Source organism: Sinocyclocheilus grahami, unplaced genomic scaffold (assembly GCF_001515645.1).
Source record: "Sinocyclocheilus grahami isolate Dianchi unplaced genomic scaffold, SAMN03320097.WGS_v1.1 scaffold36.1, whole genome shotgun sequence".
In the NCBI taxonomy this organism is placed as follows: Eukaryota; Metazoa; Chordata; class Actinopteri; order Cypriniformes; family Cyprinidae; genus Sinocyclocheilus; species Sinocyclocheilus grahami.
The window spans coordinates 2,719,844-2,739,885 of NW_015505215.1; the positions used below are offsets into that span (position 1 = coordinate 2,719,844).

A 20,042-nucleotide genomic window follows, 5' to 3' on the forward strand; every position below is an offset into this window, starting at 1 on the left:
AAGCGACTTACAAATAAGAAAAAGTCATTAAAACTAAAAGCTAAAACTCTATAAATACTATATATATATATACACACATTTAAGAAAATGAAATAAATTAAATAAAAATTACAAATGCATACAACTTCATTTCAAAACTAAAACATTTAAATGAAAAAAACAATAAAAAAAGCTAAAAATAAAATTACAAATGCATACAACTTCATTTCAAAACTAAAACATTTAAATGAAAAAAACAATAAATAAAGCTAAAAATAATTCAAAAATATTAAAACAACAAAAAGGTATGAGTATAATAATGATTCTAACATAACACTAAGCCAAACACCAAAAAAAAACAACTACATATGTGTATGTACAGCCACACATGTATACATATACATGTACATATATATAAATACATTAAATATATATATATATTATTTCATTTCCATTTTGTATGTTGAAGTACTGAAATAACTCAAAATAAATAAAAGTAAAACTTAATAAAAAGCCTATATAGACACAATAAACTGAAATAAATTAAATATGAAAGATTCAATTCTTTTTTTCAATTCAGTCAGCTGTTTTCGAAAACCGTTGCAAAGACATTTTAAGTCAACCTTATCAAGAGTAAACTCTGCTGGGTAACTGACCTAAAATCTGTGATTGGTCAATAACACTGGATCAATGCACAAATACTGCACACAATATCGTGAGATGTTTTTTCTTTTTCTTTCTTTTTTTGACTGCCAAGATTGCTGAATTCACATTATAAAGCCATAAGTAAAAATTAAATGCTAAATATTTATTGAAATTAATTGTTAAATTGAACCATAATACTGTTTTAATGCATATTTGTAGTGTGGCTCACTGGCCAGAACACAGAAAGTCAATGTTGTTAGGTAATGATTGCTAGATAGTAAGCAGAGAAAAGGGTTCAGGGGTCATCCACATACAGGTCAACAAATTTACTGCCCACTATATAGACAAGGGACTTTTACAGTGTTTGATTATGCATCTTTTACTCCTGAAATCATGTTACCAGTGATTCTGCTTCTGATGGGCCTTTCTGGCCTCACTTTGCCAGTCCAAGCTGCACCGGTATGTAAACGTGTGAAACTGCTTTGAGATAGCTTAAACATATGTTTAATTGAGTGATATTACACTGCTATTTGAATTAAATTGTGTCAAATGTTTCAGGGTCTTTTGGATGGCATTTTAACTTTATTTGATGGTGAGAAGTCTTTTGGTTGGTGTCTGTTAATGTGTTTGCAAGGTTATTAGCATACACACGTCATTATTATTACTCTCTCGCCCCTTGACAGAAATATATGACTACGTTTTTAGTGACACTGCAGAGGAAATAACCTCAGCTGAAATTGATGAAAGCATTGATTGGATTTTTTCCTTCTTTGATGAACCAGGCAAGAACTTAAGTACTTAAACAGACAGTGCAAATGTATTAAAGGGGCTCAGTTTGGCGCTCACAAACATATGTACTCTGATCATGTTCAATACTTCTGTAGAAGTGTGTGATCCAAATCCATGCCAGAACAATGGAGTATGCGAGGTCCTAGAGAGTGGCGGCTTCAAATGCATCTGTAAAGAGCCTTACATTGGCAAACAGTGCCAGGATGGTGAGATCTTAATAAGCTATACCTAAAAAATTATTATTAATCAGTAAGAGTGTGTATCATTCTTGAGTTCTCATGTTGGGATCTTCTAGAGAGGAACGTGTGTAAGAGAGTGAAGTGTGGTCATGGTGATTGTGTCAGAACTCAAGAAGCCCCATTTTATGAATGCAAATGCCGCCCCCCCTTTAGGGCCCCGACGTGCAAGAAAGGTGAGCGTCCCTGTCTCCCATACCTGAAATAAAGCAAATTACTTTCAAAGTGTTTCTTTCAGTAGTAAAGATGCAAGTTTAGTGATTATTATGAATGATTTTTTTCTGAAAGATTTTTTTCTGTCTGTTTGTCTTTTTAATTGCATTTATACTTATGTTTACAATATTAGCCTTTGCTTGTGACCCGAGTCCATGCCTGAATGGAGGAGAGTGTGTTAAAGGCCGTACCAGAGCCAGTTTCACATGCAAATGTGCTGAAAATTACAGTGGGAGGTTCTGCCAAGTTGGTAATAAACTGTTTTTTTTATTATTTTATGCCAAACCGAATGGTATTTTAAAGCTACACTAACTTTTTCCCAAATTGCCTAAACTACATTTAAATAATGAGCCATTACATCACAAAACCGTCTTCCAAACCGTGTTTTTGTCTAACCCTAAATCACTATGGTAAGCCTATAATAATTTTTATTTTATTTTATTTAGAGTTGTCGGGACGGATTTCCCGGGAAACGGCAAACTTCAGCGTTGCCAAGTTTTATTTTAAAACAACTGATTTCAACAAGTCACAACATACCTGCTCATAAGACATATTTTTCATATATTAGGCTAGTCTTTCGTTATTAGGAAATTTTTGATGTTTTTAGTGACAATCGTACTAACAAGGTGATCATCTGTAACCATTGCAACAGCGGTACGACTCAAGCTATCAGGTTCAGCCGAAGCACAACTCAAGCAAACAACGTTCTTCCGCAAGTAACTTATGTAGGTGTATGAATCAATCACTAGAGGGCCAAAAATTACATAGTGTAGCTTTAAATAACCTTATAAACTAGATGTAATCAGGGGCGGATTTAGTGATTTGGGGGCCCCAGGCAAAATACAGGAATGGGGCCCTATACAATTTCACACATTTACAACCTTGAGGTTCCTTTCACTGTTGCTCGCTGCTGCACGACCGTGTCCCATAGTTGTCTCTAATCTTTTAGATTGTTCATGTACATGTTATAAATAAAGGATTTCTTTAATGTTGTAGACCCCTTGTTCACATTTAAACAGGTTATAATAGTATTAGTGTAGGTTGGACACTAGCTGGTGCCTTGGGGTAATTTTCACTACACAACGCAAGGCTATCTAATTCTAAACTTTAAAATATACATTTATTTTTTTATTTATTTTAATTGCACGTTTAAATTAAACTGAAGGAAATTGTAAATGTACATGCTTAAGGATTATTTCAACCAAAAGTGGAGTGTGCCTGTGTGGAAAGTGACTGTGCGTGGTCCTTCTTGGGTCTTTCACAAGAACGAGTGAGCGCCATTTAAAAAAAAAATAAATACTTTTTTTCCGTTTAAATTTTTCTGGATTCAGTTTTTCTTTTTCTTTCTGGATGATTATATTCAATTTTAACAAAAAGCATGTCTAATTAATACAAATCATGAAACTTGTTTAATTTAACAGCAATTTAGGCCTATTAAAAGTTGAACAAAAATTACATTCTTAGGGCCCAAATTCTGCTCTTTTCTTTTCTTTTTTTCTTCTTCTCTGTATTCCATTTTAATGGTTTAATCAAAAACATATCTAATTAACTGAATTCATAAAACAACTTAATTTATTAATTTGTATACAATAATAGGACCCTATGAAATTGTAATTTTATTTACTTATTTTTTTGAAATTCTGTCTTGTGTATTTAAATTTTTCTGGTAATCAAATGAAGGCGAAAACAGTAATCTATCTTTTATTCCAATGAAAATGAAAAGCAATGTCACATTGAATGAATAAATCAAATGCAATTCAGTGCACTTCAATCAAACCGCGATATGGACCACTAGTGTATGTGAATATTAAATGGCAAAAATACTATTTAGCTACAACAGACGGCAACCGCGAGCGGCCGCCTCTGGATGTAATAATGTCGTAAACACATTATGTCATTTTGTATTCAGGTCCAAATGATTGTTATGAGGGGAATGGGGAATCATACATAGGTTTTGTCAGTCAGACAGTAGAAGAAAAGCAATGTTTACCATGGAACTACTATCGTATTCCCTTCAAGGACTTTGAAGGGAATGAGAGCATTGGAGCCCACAATTACTGCAGGTTAGAATTTGGTTTTAGTAAATCTCACAATGAATTGTGGTGTATAACATGTTGCCTTAAGAATTATCTTTGTCAATTAAGAAATCCGGATGGAGACCGGGAGCCCTGGTGCTTTGTGAATGACAAGGGGAATCTCCGGTGGGACTACTGTAACACTTTTGGGGGCCCAAGGCGGTCGCCTACCTTTGCCTAATGTTTAAGTCCGCCTCTGGATGTAATAATGTCGTAAACACATTATGTCATTTTGTATTCAGGTCCAAATGATTGTTATGAGGGGAATGGGGAATCATACATTGGTTTTGTCAGTCAGACAGTAGAAGAAAAGCAATGTTTACCATGGAACTACTATCGTATTCCTTTCAAGGACTTTGAAGGGAATGAGAGCATTGGAGCCCACAATTACTGCAGGTTAGAATTTGGTTTTAGTAAATCTCACAATGAATTGTGGTATAACATGTTGCCTTAAGAATGATCTTTGTCAATTAAGAAATCCGGATGGAGACCGGGAGCCCTGGTGCTTTGTGAATGACAAGGGGAATCTCCGGTGGGACTACTGTAATGCCAAGCCATGCTCTGAACCAGGCACAGATTTTCCATCTACTTTTTCTCTTTTATATAAATGCAAAAACAGAAACATCTGTTCTTCAGTCTACTCTAGCAGTCTGTGTTAACTGCACCATATACTTATTTACCAAACTCTCACAGAACCAGTAAAACCCCCCACAGCCCCTGCAAAACTGCAGTTTTCTGACTGTGGAAAGACTCAGGCTATGATTGCCCCAAGGATATTTGGTGGGAGGAAGTCTCTGCCTGCAGCCCATCCATGGCAGGTCTCATTTCAGGTCCGTCCCAAGGGCTCTAATGGATCCTTCAGCCACAACTGTGGAGGAACACTTATTGACTCCTGCTGGGTCCTAACTGCTGCCCACTGCATGTAAGTTTGGGGGTGGTGTTGCATTATGTTCTATGTAATGTTCAATCAGAAAACTCTTACTTTTATTTTATGTTGTCTTTAAGTTACAAATTCTATTAAATTATATTGAATATTATTGATGATGTTGTACTTGCTTTTTACAGTATACAACTGTGGAGGAACACTTATTGACTCCTGCTGGGTCCTAACTGCTGCCCACTGCATGTAAGTTTGGGGGTGGTGTTGCATTATGTTCTATGTAATGTTCAATCAGAGAACTCTTACTTTTATTTTATGTTGTCTTTAAGTTACAAATTCTATTAAATTCTATTGAATATTATTGATGATGTTGTACTTGCTTTTTACAGTAGTTTTGCATTTGAAAATTCATATGCAACAAATATCAGTTTGATAAACTATGTTTGCATGATCATGGCAGTGATGAGAACGAGGAGGTAAGGGTGGAGATGGGTGGTGTGAACCTGGAGAAAGATGATCCTGCAAAACAGTTTCTTGAGGTGGAGAAAATCATTGTTCATGAGAACTATACAGAGACTCCTGTAGCCCTGTATAATGATATAGGTCAGTGATTCACTATTTAAGTGAGCATGTCTATCTATCTATCTATCTATCTGTCTATCTATCTGTCTATCTGTCTATCTGTCTGTCTGTCTATGTCATTTTATTTTTGTCTGTTCTGTCTGTCTACCATTCTATCATTCTAACTTGCCATGTCAATCATTCTATCATTCATCCATCCTAGCATTCTATCATTCCATCTATCATTCTAGCTGTTAGGGTAAAAGAAAACTAACCAACTTCAGTTAGGAAATAATCTTGTGTATTCAAGTTTTGAGTTTATAGACTGTACATTTGTAAATCCCATTTTAATTGTATTGGATGAACACAATAGCAAGTTATAACATTTTGATTAAAAAGTAAAAAAAAAACAAAAAAACATTCAGGATTAAGAGTGATAACTATAACTAGTGTCCACACCAATACACAATAATTTTCAGTTTATTATAAGTGTGTGCTGCAGTTATGTCATATGCTGTGGATGGATTCTGGCTGTCAATGTTTTTTATCGTTCATAAGCTAAAAAAAAAAAACTTTAAGTGATTAGAATTACAGTTTTTCTCAGTTGATTTGGTGCATTTCTTGAATCATCCTTAATATTCGCAAAGAAGTATGTGCATTTCTCAAAACAATTTGTACAATCAGCACCACACCATGGATTTTATGCAAAAGCCTGTAACTTACTCAAAATCTTTAGTTCACCTCTCAAAAATATGTGTCAATTAACATATCCGTCCCATCAGAATGAAAAGTCCTTGTGTCATTGCTCACAAACAATATAGGTAAAAAGCTTAGTCTTGTTGTCAATATAACACTGCACTCTGTTAGTATTACCTGATGTAAACTATGGCAACAGTTTGGATGGCAGTTACTATATTGAAATGCAGAAGGCTGTACTTTTTCTGCATGCCATATCCATTTCTAAAGTACAAATGTACACACTACTGTATGTGGGGTATTGATTGAAAGAGACTGGATAGGATTCACAGTACACTGTCATTGTGATATAGAAAAGAAAAATAAATATGGGTACAAAGGCGAAATACAAAATTAGAAAGGCAAACACAGGAAACCCACTGACAGCCATTGTAAGCCATGATTGACAACGGTGACAGTGATTTAACCAAGTACAACATCCTTGCTGATCCTGGAACAACATTCCTATCAACCAATCAGAATTGAGGGATAACTTTTCAGGAAATATCTGTTTTAGGGTTACAATCAGGGTTAGGTGCTTCTACACCCTTGTTAATCATCAGCTATCATTTCACACTGTTTTTAGGAATAAATTATGGGTAGGGTAATGTTTAGAGGTAGGGATTGGGTTAAATCTATATTTTTGGACAGTTATGTTGATCCAGGATCAACAAAAGAAAACATGTCTTACTTGGCAAAATCACGGTGACTGATTGACAACATGGTCCACAATAGCGGCCCTTATTTCATCTGATATGCACCTACACTCTTAAAAATAAAGGTTCTTCACGATGCCATAGAAGAACCTTTTTGTCTAATGGTTCCATAAAGAACCTTTAACATCTGAAGAACCTTTCTGTTTCACAAAAGCTTCTTTGTGGCGAAATAAGGTTCTTCAGATTATTAAAGTTAAGAAAGAGATGGTTCTTTAAAGAACCTTTGACTGAATGGTTCTTTGTGGAGCCAAAAATGGCTCTTTTGAAGCACCTTTATTTTTAATAGTGTACGTCCTTGGCCTCTTCTGCCTTTTCCTCTGCTTTGCCTCTGTACCCTTCTACCATGGATCCTTACTCCTATTCCTCCTCTCAGCTGTTGATCCTGATCATTTCCTGGATGTTCATCCATTGTCAGAATTTGTAACTCTTGTGTTGTCCTCTGTCTATGTGCTTTCCAATTGAAGGTCCATGAGATGCACCTTTGAGCCATTTCAAAGAACTCCGCCTCTGGATGTAATAATGTCGTAAACACATTATGTCATTTTGTATTCAGGTCCAAATGATTGTTATGAGGGGAATGGGGAATCATACATAGGTTTTGTCAGTCAGACAGTAGAAGAAAAGCAATGTTTACCATGGAACTACTATCGTATTCCTTTCAAGGACTTTGAAGGGAATGAGAGCATTGGAGCCCACAATTACTGCAGGTTAGAATTTGGTTTTAGTAAATCTCACAATGAATTGTGGTATAACATGTTGCCTTAAGAATGATCTTTGTCAATTAAGAAATCCGGATGGAGACCGGGAGCCCTGGTGCTTTGTGAATGACAAGGGGAATCTCCGGTGGGACTACTGTAACGCCAAGCCATGCTCTGAACCAGGCACAGATTTTCCATCTACTTTTTCTCTTTTATATAAATGCAAAAACAGAAACATCTGTTCTTCAGTCTACTCTAGCAGTCTGTGTTAACTGCACCATATACTTATTTACCAAACTCTCACAGAACCAGTAAAACCCCCCACAGCCCCTGCAAAACTGCAGTTTTCTGACTGTGGAAAGACTCAGGCTATGATTGCCCCAAGGATATTTGGTGGGAGGAAGTCTCTGCCTGCAGCCCATCCATGGCAGGTCTCATTTCAGGTCCGTCCCAAGGGCTCTAATGGATCCTTCAGCCACAACTGTGGAGGAACACTTATTGACTCCTGCTGGGTCCTAACTGCTGCCCACTGCATGTAAGTTTGGGGGTGGTGTTGCATTATGTTCTATGTAATGTTCAATCAGAGAACTCTTACTTTTATTTTATGTTGTCTTTAAGTTACAAATTCTATTAAATTCTATTGAATATTATTGATGATGTTGTACTTGCTTTTTACAGTAGTTTTGCATTTGAAAATTCATATGCAACAAATATCAGTTTGATAAACTATGTTTGCATGATCATGGCAGTGATGAGAACGAGGAGGTAAGGGTGGAGATGGGTGGTGTGAACCTGGAGAAAGATGATCCTGCAAAACAGTTTCTTGAGGTGGAGAAAATCATTGTTCATGAGAACTATACAGAGACTCCTGAAGCCCTGTATAATGATATAGGTCAGTGATTCACTATTTAAGTGAGCATGTCTATCTATCTATCTATCTATCTGTCTATCTATCTGTCTATCTGTCTATCTGTCTGTCTGTCTATGTCATTTTATTTTTGTCTGTTCTGTCTGTCTACCATTCTATCATTCTAACTTGCCATGTCAATCATTCTATCATTCATCCATCCTAGCATTCTATCATTCCATCTATCATTCTAGCTGTTAGGGTAAAAGAAAACTAACCAACTTCAGTTAGGAAATAATCTTGTGTATTCAAGTTTTGAGTTTATAGACTGTACATTTGTAAATCCCATTTTAATTGTATTGGATGAACACAATAGCAAGTTATAACATTTTGATTAAAAAGTAAAAAAAAAACAAAAAAACATTCAGGATTAAGAGTGATAACTATAACTAGTGTCCACACCAATACACAATAATTTTCAGTTTATTATAAGTGTGTGCTGCAGTTATGTCATATGCTGTGGATGGATTCTGGCTGTCAATGTTTTTTATCGTTCATAAGCTAAAAAAAAAAAACTTTAAGTGATTAGAATTACAGTTTTTCTCAGTTGATTTGGTGCATTTCTTGAATCATCCTTAATATTCGCAAAGAAGTATGTGCATTTCTCAAAACAAGGAGCGAAGGTGGTACTGCAAGATGGCGGAGCCCTTGCTCCAAAAGCTATAACAAAACATCCTTTTTTCTTTAAAATGGTTACATTAATCATGTTTGTTAATTTTTTTTTTTATCAAAGTGGAAATCACTTTACTAAATAATGTTCTTAACTGACTGCTTCACTTCCACTTTAAGAATTATCTTTGTCCCTCAAGAAATCCAGATGGAGACCGGGAACCCTGGTGCTTTGTGAAAGACAAGGGCACTCTCCGGTGGGACTGCTGTAACGTCAAGCCATGCTCTGAAGCATCCCATGGGCTCTAATGCATCCTTCAGCCACAACTGTGGAGGAACCCTTATTGACTCTAGCTGGGTCCTTACTGCCGCCCTCCACATGCAAGTTGGGCTTCTCAAGGTGGTGGTGTTGCATTAGGTCTATGTAACGTTTAATCACAAAACTCTCACTTTGATTTTATGGTGTCTTTAAGTTACTATTTCTATTCAATTATATTCCTTGAATAGTACTGATGATTTTGTACTTGAGAATTGCATTTTACAGTAGTTTTGCCTTTGAAAATTCATATGCAACAAATATCAGTTTGATAAACTATGTTTGCATGATCATGGCAGTGATGAGAACGAGGAGGTAAGGGTGGAGATGGGTGGTGTGAACCTGGAGAAAGATGATCCTGCAAAACAGTTTCTTGAGGTGGAGAAAATCATTGTTCATGAGAACTATACAGAGACTCCTGTAGCCCTGTATAATGATATAGGTCAGTGATTCACTATTTAAGTGAGCATGTCTATCTATCTATCTATCTATCTATCTATCTATCTATCTATCTATCTATCTATCTATCTATCTATCTATCTATCTATCTATCTATCTATCTATCTATCTATCTGTCTGTCTGTCTGTCTGTCTGTCTGTCTGTCTGTCTGTCTGTCTGTCTGTCTATGTCATTTTATTTTTGTCTGTTCTGTCTGTCTACCATTCTATCATTCTAACTTGCCATGTCAATCATTCTATTATTCATCCATCCTAGCATTCTATCATTCCATCTATCATTCTAGCTGTTAGGGTAAAAGAAAACTAACCAACTTCAGTTATGAAATAATCTTGTGTATTCAAGTTTTGAGTTTATAGACTGTACATTTGTAAATCCCATTTTAATTGTATTATTTGTGGTGTCAATACCTTTGATTGGATGAACACAATAGCAAGTTATAACATTTTGATTAAAAAGTAAAAAAAAAACAAAAAAACATTCAGGATTAAGAGTGATAACTATAACTAGTGTCCACACCAATACACAATAATTTTCAGTTTATTATAAGTGTGTGCTGCAGTTATGTCATATGCTGTGGATGGATTCTGGCTGTCAATGTTTTTTATCGTTCATAAGCTAAAAAAAAAAAACTTTAAGTGATTAGAATTACAGTTTTTCTCAGTTGATTTGGTGCATTTCTTGAATCATCCTTAATATTCGCAAAGAAGTATGTGCATTTCTCAAAACAATTTGTACAATCAGCACCACACCATGGATTTTATGCAAAAGCCTGTAACTTACTCAAAATCTTTAGTTCACCTCTCAAAAATATGTGTCAATTAACATATCCGTCCCATCAGAATGAAAAGTCCTTGTGTCATTGCTCACAAACAATATAGGTAAAAAGCTTAGTCTTGTTGTCAATATAACACTGCACTCTGTTAGTATTACCTGATGTAAACTATGGCAACAGTTTGGATGGCAGTTACTATATTGAAATGCAGAAGGCTGTACTTTTTCTGCATGCCATATCCATTTCTAAAGTACAAATGTACACACTACTGTATGTGGGGTATTGATTGAAAGAGACTGGATAGGATTCACAGTACACTGTCATTGTGATATAGAAAAGAAAAATAAATATGCGTACAAAGGCGAAATACAAAATTAGAAAGGCAAACACAGGAAACCCACTGACAGCCATTGTAAGCCATGATTGACAACGGTGACAGTGATTTAACCAAGTACAACATCCTTGCTGATCCTGGAACAACATTCCTATCAACCAATCAGAATTGAGGGATAACTTTTCAGGAAATATCTGTTTTAGGGTTACAATCAGGGTTAGGTGCTTCTACACCCTTGTTAATCATCAGCTATCATTTCACACTGTTTTTAGGAATAAATTATGGGTAGGGTAATGTTTAGAGGTAGGGATTGGGTTAAATCTATATTTTTGGACAGTTATGTTGATCCAGGATCAACAAAAGAAAACATGTCTTACTTGGCAAAATCACGGTGACTGATTGACAACATGGTCCACAATAGCGGCCCTTATTTCATCTGATATGCACCTACACTCTTAAAAATAAAGGTTCTTCACGATGCCATAGAAGAACCTTTTTGTCTAATGGTTCCATAAAGAACCTTTAACATCTGAAGAACCTTTCTGTTTCACAAAAGCTTCTTTGTGGCGAAATAAGGTTCTTCAGATTATTAAAGTTAAGAAAGAGATGGTTCTTTAAAGAACCTTTGACTGAATGGTTCTTTGTGTATGAAATAATCTTGTGTATTCAAGTTTTGAGTTTATAGACTGTACATTTGTAAATCCCATTTTAATTGTATTATTTGTGGTGTCAATACCTTTGATTGGATGAACACAATAGCAAGTTATAACATTTTGATTAAAAAGTAAAAAAAAAACAAAAAAACATTCAGGATTAAGAGTGATAACTATAACTAGTGTCCACACCAATACACAATAATTTTCAGTTTATTATAAGTGTGTGCTGCAGTTATGTCATATGCTGTGGATGGATTCTGGCTGTCAATGTTTTTTATCGTTCATAAGCTAAAAAAAAAAAACTTTAAGTGATTAGAATTACAGTTTTTCTCAGTTGATTTGGTGCATTTCTTGAATCATCCTTAATATTCGCAAAGAAGTATGTGCATTTCTCAAAACAATTTGTACAATCAGCACCACACCATGGATTTTATGCAAAAGCCTGTAACTTACTCAAAATCTTTAGTTCACCTCTCAAAAATATGTGTCAATTAACATATCCGTCCCATCAGAATGAAAAGTCCTTGTGTCATTGCTCACAAACAATATAGGTAAAAAGCTTAGTCTTGTTGTCAATATAACACTGCACTCTGTTAGTATTACCTGATGTAAACTATGGCAACAGTTTGGATGGCAGTTACTATATTGAAATGCAGAAGGCTGTACTTTTTCTGCATGCCATATCCATTTCTAAAGTACAAATGTACACACTACTGTATGTGGGGTATTGATTGAAAGAGACTGGATAGGATTCACAGTACACTGTCATTGTGATATAGAAAAGAAAAATAAATATGCGTACAAAGGCGAAATACAAAATTAGAAAGGCAAACACAGGAAACCCACTGACAGCCATTGTAAGCCATGATTGACAACGGTGACAGTGATTTAACCAAGTACAACATCCTTGCTGATCCTGGAACAACATTCCTATCAACCAATCAGAATTGAGGGATAACTTTTCAGGAAATATCTGTTTTAGGGTTACAATCAGGGTTAGGTGCTTCTACACCCTTGTTAATCATCAGCTATCATTTCACACTGTTTTTAGGAATAAATTATGGGTAGGGTAATGTTTAGAGGTAGGGATTTGGTTAAGTCTATATTTTTGGACAGTTATGTTGATCCAGGATCAACAAAAGAAAACATGTCTTACTTGGCAAAATCACGGTGACTGATTGACAACATGGTCCACAATAGCGGCCCTTATTTCATCTGATATGCACCTACACTCTTAAAAATAAAGGTTCTTCACGATGCCATAGAAGAACCTTTTTGTCTAATGGTTCCATAAAGAACCTTTAACATCTGAAGAACCTTTCTGTTTCACAAAAGCTTCTTTGTGGCGAAATAAGGTTCTTCAGATTATTAAAGTTAAGAAAGAGATGGTTCTTTAAAGAACCTTTGACTGAATGGTTCTTTGTGGAGCCAAAAATGGCTCTTTTGAAGCACCTTTATTTTTAATAGTGTACGTCCTTGGCCTCTTCTGCCTTTTCCTCTGCTTTGCCTCTGTACCCTTCTACCATGGATCCTTACTCCTATTCCTCCTCTCAGCTGTTGATCCTGATCATTTCCTGGATGTTCATCCATTGTCAGAATTTGTAACTCTTGTGTTGTCCTCTGTCTATGTGCTTTCCAATTGAAGGTCCATGAGATGCACCTTTGAGCCATTTCAAAGAACTGGTTTATAATTGGTGGATCTCCATTCTCTTCATTAGTGAAAGTCAAGATTCACTTCCACAATGCATGGCAAATTTACAAAAAGTCTAATAGAAATGTGTAGAAAATATGCTTGACAGTTTATGACAACTAGATCAACCATTTTGCATTTAATTGCTTATATGATGAACTAATGACTAGATGTTTTGAGGGGTAAGACTATTGCAAAGAGAACTATATAATACATTTTGAGCAACATGACATTAGCAACTGATAAAGTAGGAAACCACAGACAAATATACATAATCATTTGCATGAATGTACCAAAGCAATCGCAACTTGTTCAAAAGAATGAGAAACTTTTATGATAGATAGAGCTTTTATGATGTGCACAAGTGACTATAGATGATGTAGAGGTTGAACAAGCAGTTCTAAGAATTTAATTTCTGATCTAAGAAATGCACCAAAGCGACTGAGAAAAACGCCGTTATCCTTGTTGTGGTGTGTGAATTATTCAAAAATAAAGTTATAGTGATCGTTATATTTATCATTCTTTGTGTAAACAGCCTTAAGATCAATAAAATGTGTTTAAGATTAGAAAGAGTGAATTTTCCTTTCATGCTGACTTCAATTTTTGTGACATTAAATGACTTAAAAAATAATGCACATGAAGCATATAGATTTCCCGGAGGTTTAAAAAAAAAAGAAAAGACATCCCAGGGTGAAGCGCATTGTGAACAGCCTACAGTAGTAGGCTATTAACATATATTTTTTTAACCAATTATGTCAAACTCACAGTGCTGTTGTTTCTCATCTATGCCAGCCCTGCTGAAACTGAAGGCAATAAATGGACGGTGCGCCAATGAGACCAGGTCCGTTAGGGCAGCATGTCTTCCCACCGATTCATTCCCTGATGAAACAATGTGCACCATATCAGGCTATGGAACCACTGAGAAAGGTGTGGTTTCCACATTCAATTTTCACTGTAGACATTCACCATAGCAACACCTGCCTCTGGGAAGATCTGTCATCTATTACTCTTTCTTCCAGAGCATGCTGTCTCTCCTCAGCTGCTGGATGCCAAAGTTCTCTTAATCTCTCAGAAGCGTTGCATGTCTCGTAACGTCTACGGGAACAGACTGGATGATTCCATGATGTGTGCTGGATATATGCAGGGAAAGACTGACTCTTGTCAGGTGTGTTCCAGTCTCAAATTAGTTTTTGTCTTTCAGTGAAATTTCTATTAATATACATCAAACACAAAATCTTATTTAAAATGATTGTGCAAACTGATGGCGCAGTACGCAATTTTTTAAATTATTTTCACATATTATAGGGTGACTCTGGTGGACCCCTGGTTTGTCAGAAGTACGAGACTTGTTACATCTATGGTGTGGTGAGTTGGGGGGACAGCTGTGGCAAGAAGAACAAGCCCGGTATCTATGCCCGTGTCACAAAGTTCATTGACTGGATCCATGAAAAGATGCGTGCAGCTTAGGATGGCTACTCAAAAGGTTTGAGTTCAATGATAGTTAATATCATAATCTAATCGCTGAAGGAGGTTTTACCGGATAAAAACAATATTCAATGCATGCATGTACCTATGTGTATATATATATATATATATATATAATCAGGCAGAAAATACCAATTCAAAATAGTTTCTTGGATGATTAGCCCTTCAACAATGTCACTTTTGTGATTCATGTTCATATTAAGGTCACAATGAAATGGAAGTAGTGACATTTTTCCTGTAGAGTGTAACGGACAGCCACACACACACACACACAAAAAAAAAAAAAAAAAAGTAGGATGGGGCTTGGTTCTAGGCATTGGATCTTGGTATGCTTGCTGGGGCAGTTTAAGCAGACTAAATGACTGGGGAAAAAAAATAAAAAAGACAGATAAACTAACAGTATGATCTATGTGCACTTAGGAAAAACATAGGGTGAAACTAACTTCGTACCAACTTTATTAGCTCATTACGAATTTATTTTGCCTTTTGTTTTAAGACTCCAGTAACATTTTTCAAAGTCAATCATGTTTGTACACATCCAAGTAAAAATGTTTAGGAAGTCTTGATGACAAATTTACTTTGGAATAAAACTTCAGATTTTAAAGTCTCACCAAAAGCCATTGAGTATGAATCCATGAATGATGTCACACATGATACCAATACTTTGTATCAACGCACAATTTATTTCCAGTTAATGAGTTTAATTTGCTTCTTTAACACCAAACATAAGAGACACTGAAAAAACTAGTAAAAATTAGGTATACATCAAATCAGCCATGCTCAGAGAAAGAAAACCTTTTATTATTCACATGGAAATTATGACCAAGTGAGCATGTCACAAATGATAGAACTCTTCCGGAGATGTGAAATAAGCTCAGATATCTGCCTTATAATAGGTTTTCACAAAAGGACTTGCACAGGATCTTTCTGCAAAAAGAATAAACGCTGCAGCCAAAATTGAAAGAAAATCAAATCAAGGCGTTACACAGGAGCAATCAGGAGAATACTGGAAACAGCCAAGCACTCTGCACCGCAACACGCCACCTTAACAGCTAACCAGCAAAACTCAACTGCTACGCAACTGCGCCTAGTGCATAGAAAATACACAGGAGAGAATATTAGAATCATGTTGTTGTGAAATTTTTCCATTTAAACCATAACACCTGCTCAGTTCGCAAGCTTTGATGTAATGGTTTTACATAAAGGTTTTTTTTTTAGTGGCCAAATTTCAGTCTCTACCCAGTCCTTTAAGGTTAAAGAAATATTCACAACATCCAAAATTGTCCATTAATAAGCGTTTATTAAGAACAAAAAACTCATTAAAATGAACTTACTTTAGTCTGGGAGTTTCAAAAAAACAAAAAACAAACTACCAAAAATGAAGAGAAGCGATTTCACCTAGTAGCCCAATTTAGGCATAAAGATCATTTAATATCCATGAAATTCAAATGTATGAGACAAAAACAATTGTGGGCAACAGAAACAACAACAAGTAGTCATTTAAAAGATTTAGACCAAATTACAATAACCTTTCGGTTTGATATATGGATAATTTGGGTATCCTCAGATGGACATCTGTTCGGTGCGATCCTCGAAGATTCTACCAGCTGACATCATCTAGAAGAAAAGAAGTAGTAAGTTAGTTTCAAGGAGCAAAGCAGAGGGGGTTCTACAGGAACCGTCATAAAATGAGGCATTGCATATTACGCAACGCTCGATAACTGGTCCTCAGTTATACAGAACAAACAGGCACGCTTTCCACACATAATGAGAAACTTGCCATATTTTAAATTAATCTATGGACCTCATTTTTGTTCTGCAAGAAACCTCATGTACCTCATGTTTGTTCTGCGAGAAACCTCATGGGTTGAGAGCCAACAAACCTGAGGGTGAAATTAATTTCTCATAGCCACTTTAAGTGTCGGCAAGCTGAGGTATACTTTATTGGCAGTTAGAACAAACTAATTACTCAAAGTACTAAATTATAGGCCTGTTTAAAATCAGATACCCAGCAGCCTGACAGCTTAAACTAGCTCCAAGAACACACCCCATATCCATACCGCTTTTGCCTATGCCACGATAGACATGAGTTTGTGACAAGGATGATGAAAAGGTCTCAGTCCATTGTCCTGCAGACGTACCTCAACACCACCTCAACACTCAATGAGACCGACCTGCTCCATAGCAACCGCCAATCAGCAGCAGGCAGCCAATGGTCGGATCACACACTAACTGCTCTCAAACTGCCCCAAACTCCTCTTTTGCAAACAGGAATCAGCAGCTTGGAGGAAAAAATTCCACATTTAGATGAAATCAATGGATTTTGGCTGGTACACGTTTCAAAACAAACATACTTACGGTATTATACCCACGACAGCTCCAAATCAAACATCCATTGTCAGGTTTAGGATGTGAATTAAAAATAAACCCTTAAAACTCATGCAGAAACGGGAGAAACCAGACAAATGCTGTGAATAACAGCTCCAAACTAAACTTGGGTAATACCTGAAACCTCCTTTAAGATAATGCATCTACCGATCTACTACATCTGCAGAGGTCTTGAAGGACTTGGTGAAAGAGAAAAGTAGAGGGGCGAAACATTAAATATAATTTTAAGCAGCCATTTTAAGTGAGCAGTGAGCCACGTATGTATTCACTTTACACCACTTTGGGCATGAGTTATAATGGGGTCATTCACTGGTCTGCTTTAATCAAAATTCTAATGAAATCAAAAGTTCATGACTAACAGGGATATTACCTAATAATAATAATATATATAAAAAAAAGATGCACTTGTAATTACAATTCTTCGCTGAACATACAAATTCCACCAGTTGCAAGAAAATTAGGAATACATTTTCAAACAAAGCATTAGGCTCACCTATGTTTCAGCTCAGGATTCAGCAGTGGCTCCAGTATCCTCTGGAGATTTGGGTCTGCTTCTCGATCTGGATCGTGATTTGGATCCTTTGTTTGATCTGGGAGTATGGCTCCTGGAGCGAGACTTGGACTTAGACCTTGAATGGGACCTGGAAGCCGATTTGGACTTGCTTCTGCGTGGTGTGCGGGTTTTGGAGCGGGAACGGGACTTAGATCGGGAACGGGAGTAGGACCTGGATCGGCTGTAGCGGGATCTGCTACGGGAACGGGACCGGCTTCTGCTCCTGGATCTAGACCTGCTGTGCCTCTTGCGCCGAGGACTACGGCTAAAAACAAATATTACATGAACAAATTAGTATGAGGATTAGGGGTGCACAATTAATCAAATTTCTAATCGCGATTACAATTATGGATGCCACAATTACGTAATCGTTCAAAGTCTACTTATGTAATTCTGCGTGCTTAAGATGTGCTTTCTTATTTCTACATGTTATCTTAAGGGGTTTTCCCATTATTTTAATTTTAGAACAACAATATAATACCATTCATATTTTTATAATTTAAAGAAAACAATCAATGTATATTTGACATTTGAGGCTTAATACTATAGAAAAACACTAAGTTTTTCAGTTAGTGTTTTTAGCTTGTTAATTTTCCAATAAAAATATGGCATGCAGTTTGCTTCAAACAATGGTATAAACATAATTCAATGTAAATTGTGATAATCGTAATTAATAAATCGCAATTACAATTTCAAGGGAATAATCGACAATTATGATTTTTGTCAATCGTGCAGCCCTAATGAGGATTGTTTGCACAAAGCAAGCAGCACTTGGGTGTTACAGTATTACAAAACACCAAACAATCTTTATAATTAAAAGGTAAGTATCTTATATACGTTGAAATGTGAACGTACACAAGAACGCCTCTGTTTGCATGTACATCCAAGGTTTATTGTCTTCACCAAAACTAGTAATTCAAGCATTCAAACCACAAAAACTTGTAGCACAATGACGGAGAGCTTGATTCATTTCCAAGAATCGATTCTTTCGAATAATTAGGTAAAAAAAAAAAACTTATACGAATTTAAATGTTACGTTATCACGTGGCCTTCAAATATTTTTATTATTAAATTACTATTATATTAAAGAGAGAATACTGTAATAAAACCGCTCGGAATGGGTTTGGTTTTCAAACTCAAACGTTGCAATCGATTCAAAAGAATCGACTCAAAAGAACCATTCGATCACGAATTGCTACTTTGGTTCGTTCACAAAGTTGAGCAATTGTTTGGTACTACGCCACAAATACGACGGAATGATACTAATACTTTAAAACCTGGAAACGGTTTGAAACGAACTCAATGAATTAACCCGTTACGGCGATAAAACATGGCATTTATAAGCAAACCAAGGATTTTAGCACGTGTGGTTTTGCTACCTTGAGGGCCTCAAATTTACGGGCCTCGGATGTGAACGTTGAACGGTAACTTACAGTGGTTTAAAACGAAAATATGAAAAGAGATTGCGTATGTGGGCCTTACCTTCGGCTTCTCCGTCCATGTCCTCCGTATCTCCTCGGCGGGCCTCCGCGGCGGCTGTAATGCGAATCTGGCGGGCGCCCGTATCGCGCCATCTGCACGCGCAGTTCGCGGCCGTCCAGCAGCGCGCCGTCCATGGCGTCCATTGCATCCTCCGCGTCCCGCTTATCATGAAAACGGACAAAGGCGAACCCGCGGCTCTCTTTTGTGTACCGGTCTCTCGGGATATAGACGTCTCCGACTCGGCCGTATTTCTCGAAAACCCGCCGCAGCGTTTCAGGGGACGTGCGGTACGTCAGATTGTCGACTTTTAACGATGTCATGCCCTCGACGTCGGGCGGAGGTCTGCCGTAACTCATCTTGAATCACTAACCCTACTGCAGTATGTTCTGCGAAAAATAAATGAGCTACTTGCGAGATTTTCAGGAAAAATATCGAACCATTCGAGAGCGTCCAAAGAAACACTCAGAGAGCAGATAACGCTCTAAAATGGCGGCAACCGGATGTTCGTGGTCGGTGGAGGTTGGCTTTTATTTTCTTTGCAAGGAGAGAAAATACCATAGACTGTATTGAAAATACTGCCACCTCTGGTATCTAAGTGACACTACAGGTTACCTGATCTCACAATCTCCTCTTGACTGGGAACAGAGACTCGCTAATTTAGCAGGAGTTTGAACAAAATGTAACAAACTAGATCATTTATTTGACGTCGCCATGCTCATTTAATCCGAGTTTCCACAACTGAATCCAAATTTAAGTAAGAACTAACTATATATATATATATATGTATTGTATAGTATATAAATTGATAACTGATATAAATGATCAAATAAATAATATAAACGATTTATTGATAATGATAATAA

The 20,042-nt window shown here is 36.4% G+C and overlaps 2 protein-coding genes across 6 annotated transcripts; one reads left to right on the plus strand and one right to left on the minus strand.

Annotated features, from left to right (window-relative positions):
• Positions 1-669: 669 nt before the first annotated feature.
• On the plus strand, positions 670-16,239 carry habp2 (hyaluronan binding protein 2). The gene is made up of 14 exons (XM_016267258.1): positions 670-694; positions 899-1,083; positions 1,183-1,216; positions 1,308-1,406; positions 1,509-1,619; positions 1,709-1,825; positions 1,996-2,112; positions 3,772-3,925; positions 4,413-4,507; positions 4,631-4,859; positions 8,277-8,419; positions 14,064-14,198; positions 14,291-14,436; positions 14,577-16,239. Exons 1-14 carry the CDS (start codon positions 670-672, stop codon positions 14,736-14,738), a joined length of 1,752 nt encoding a protein of 583 aa, XP_016122744.1. The 3' UTR covers positions 14,739-16,239.
• On the minus strand, positions 15,537-19,691 carry LOC107581576 (serine/arginine-rich splicing factor 2-like). Of its 5 annotated transcripts, none has more exons than XR_001608845.1 (4): positions 19,180-19,691; positions 17,638-17,962; positions 16,286-16,373; positions 15,537-15,843 (listed from the first exon to the last, which is right to left on the minus strand). XR_001608845.1 is itself a non-coding variant. In XM_016267188.1 (3 exons), the coding sequence occupies exons 1-2, from the start codon at positions 19,533-19,535 to the stop codon at positions 17,650-17,652; spliced, it is 669 nt and encodes a 222-aa protein (XP_016122674.1). In that variant the 5' UTR covers positions 19,536-19,691; the 3' UTR covers positions 15,537-16,373. The 5 variants fall into 5 exon arrangements, 3 of the variants coding, with proteins under 3 accessions (XP_016122674.1, XP_016122675.1, XP_016122673.1); XR_001608846.1 differs by adding an exon at positions 16,898-17,037 and having other exon boundaries at positions 15,537-16,373; XM_016267188.1 differs by having other exon boundaries at positions 15,537-16,373; positions 17,650-17,962.
• Positions 19,692-20,042: the final 351 nt, after the last annotated feature.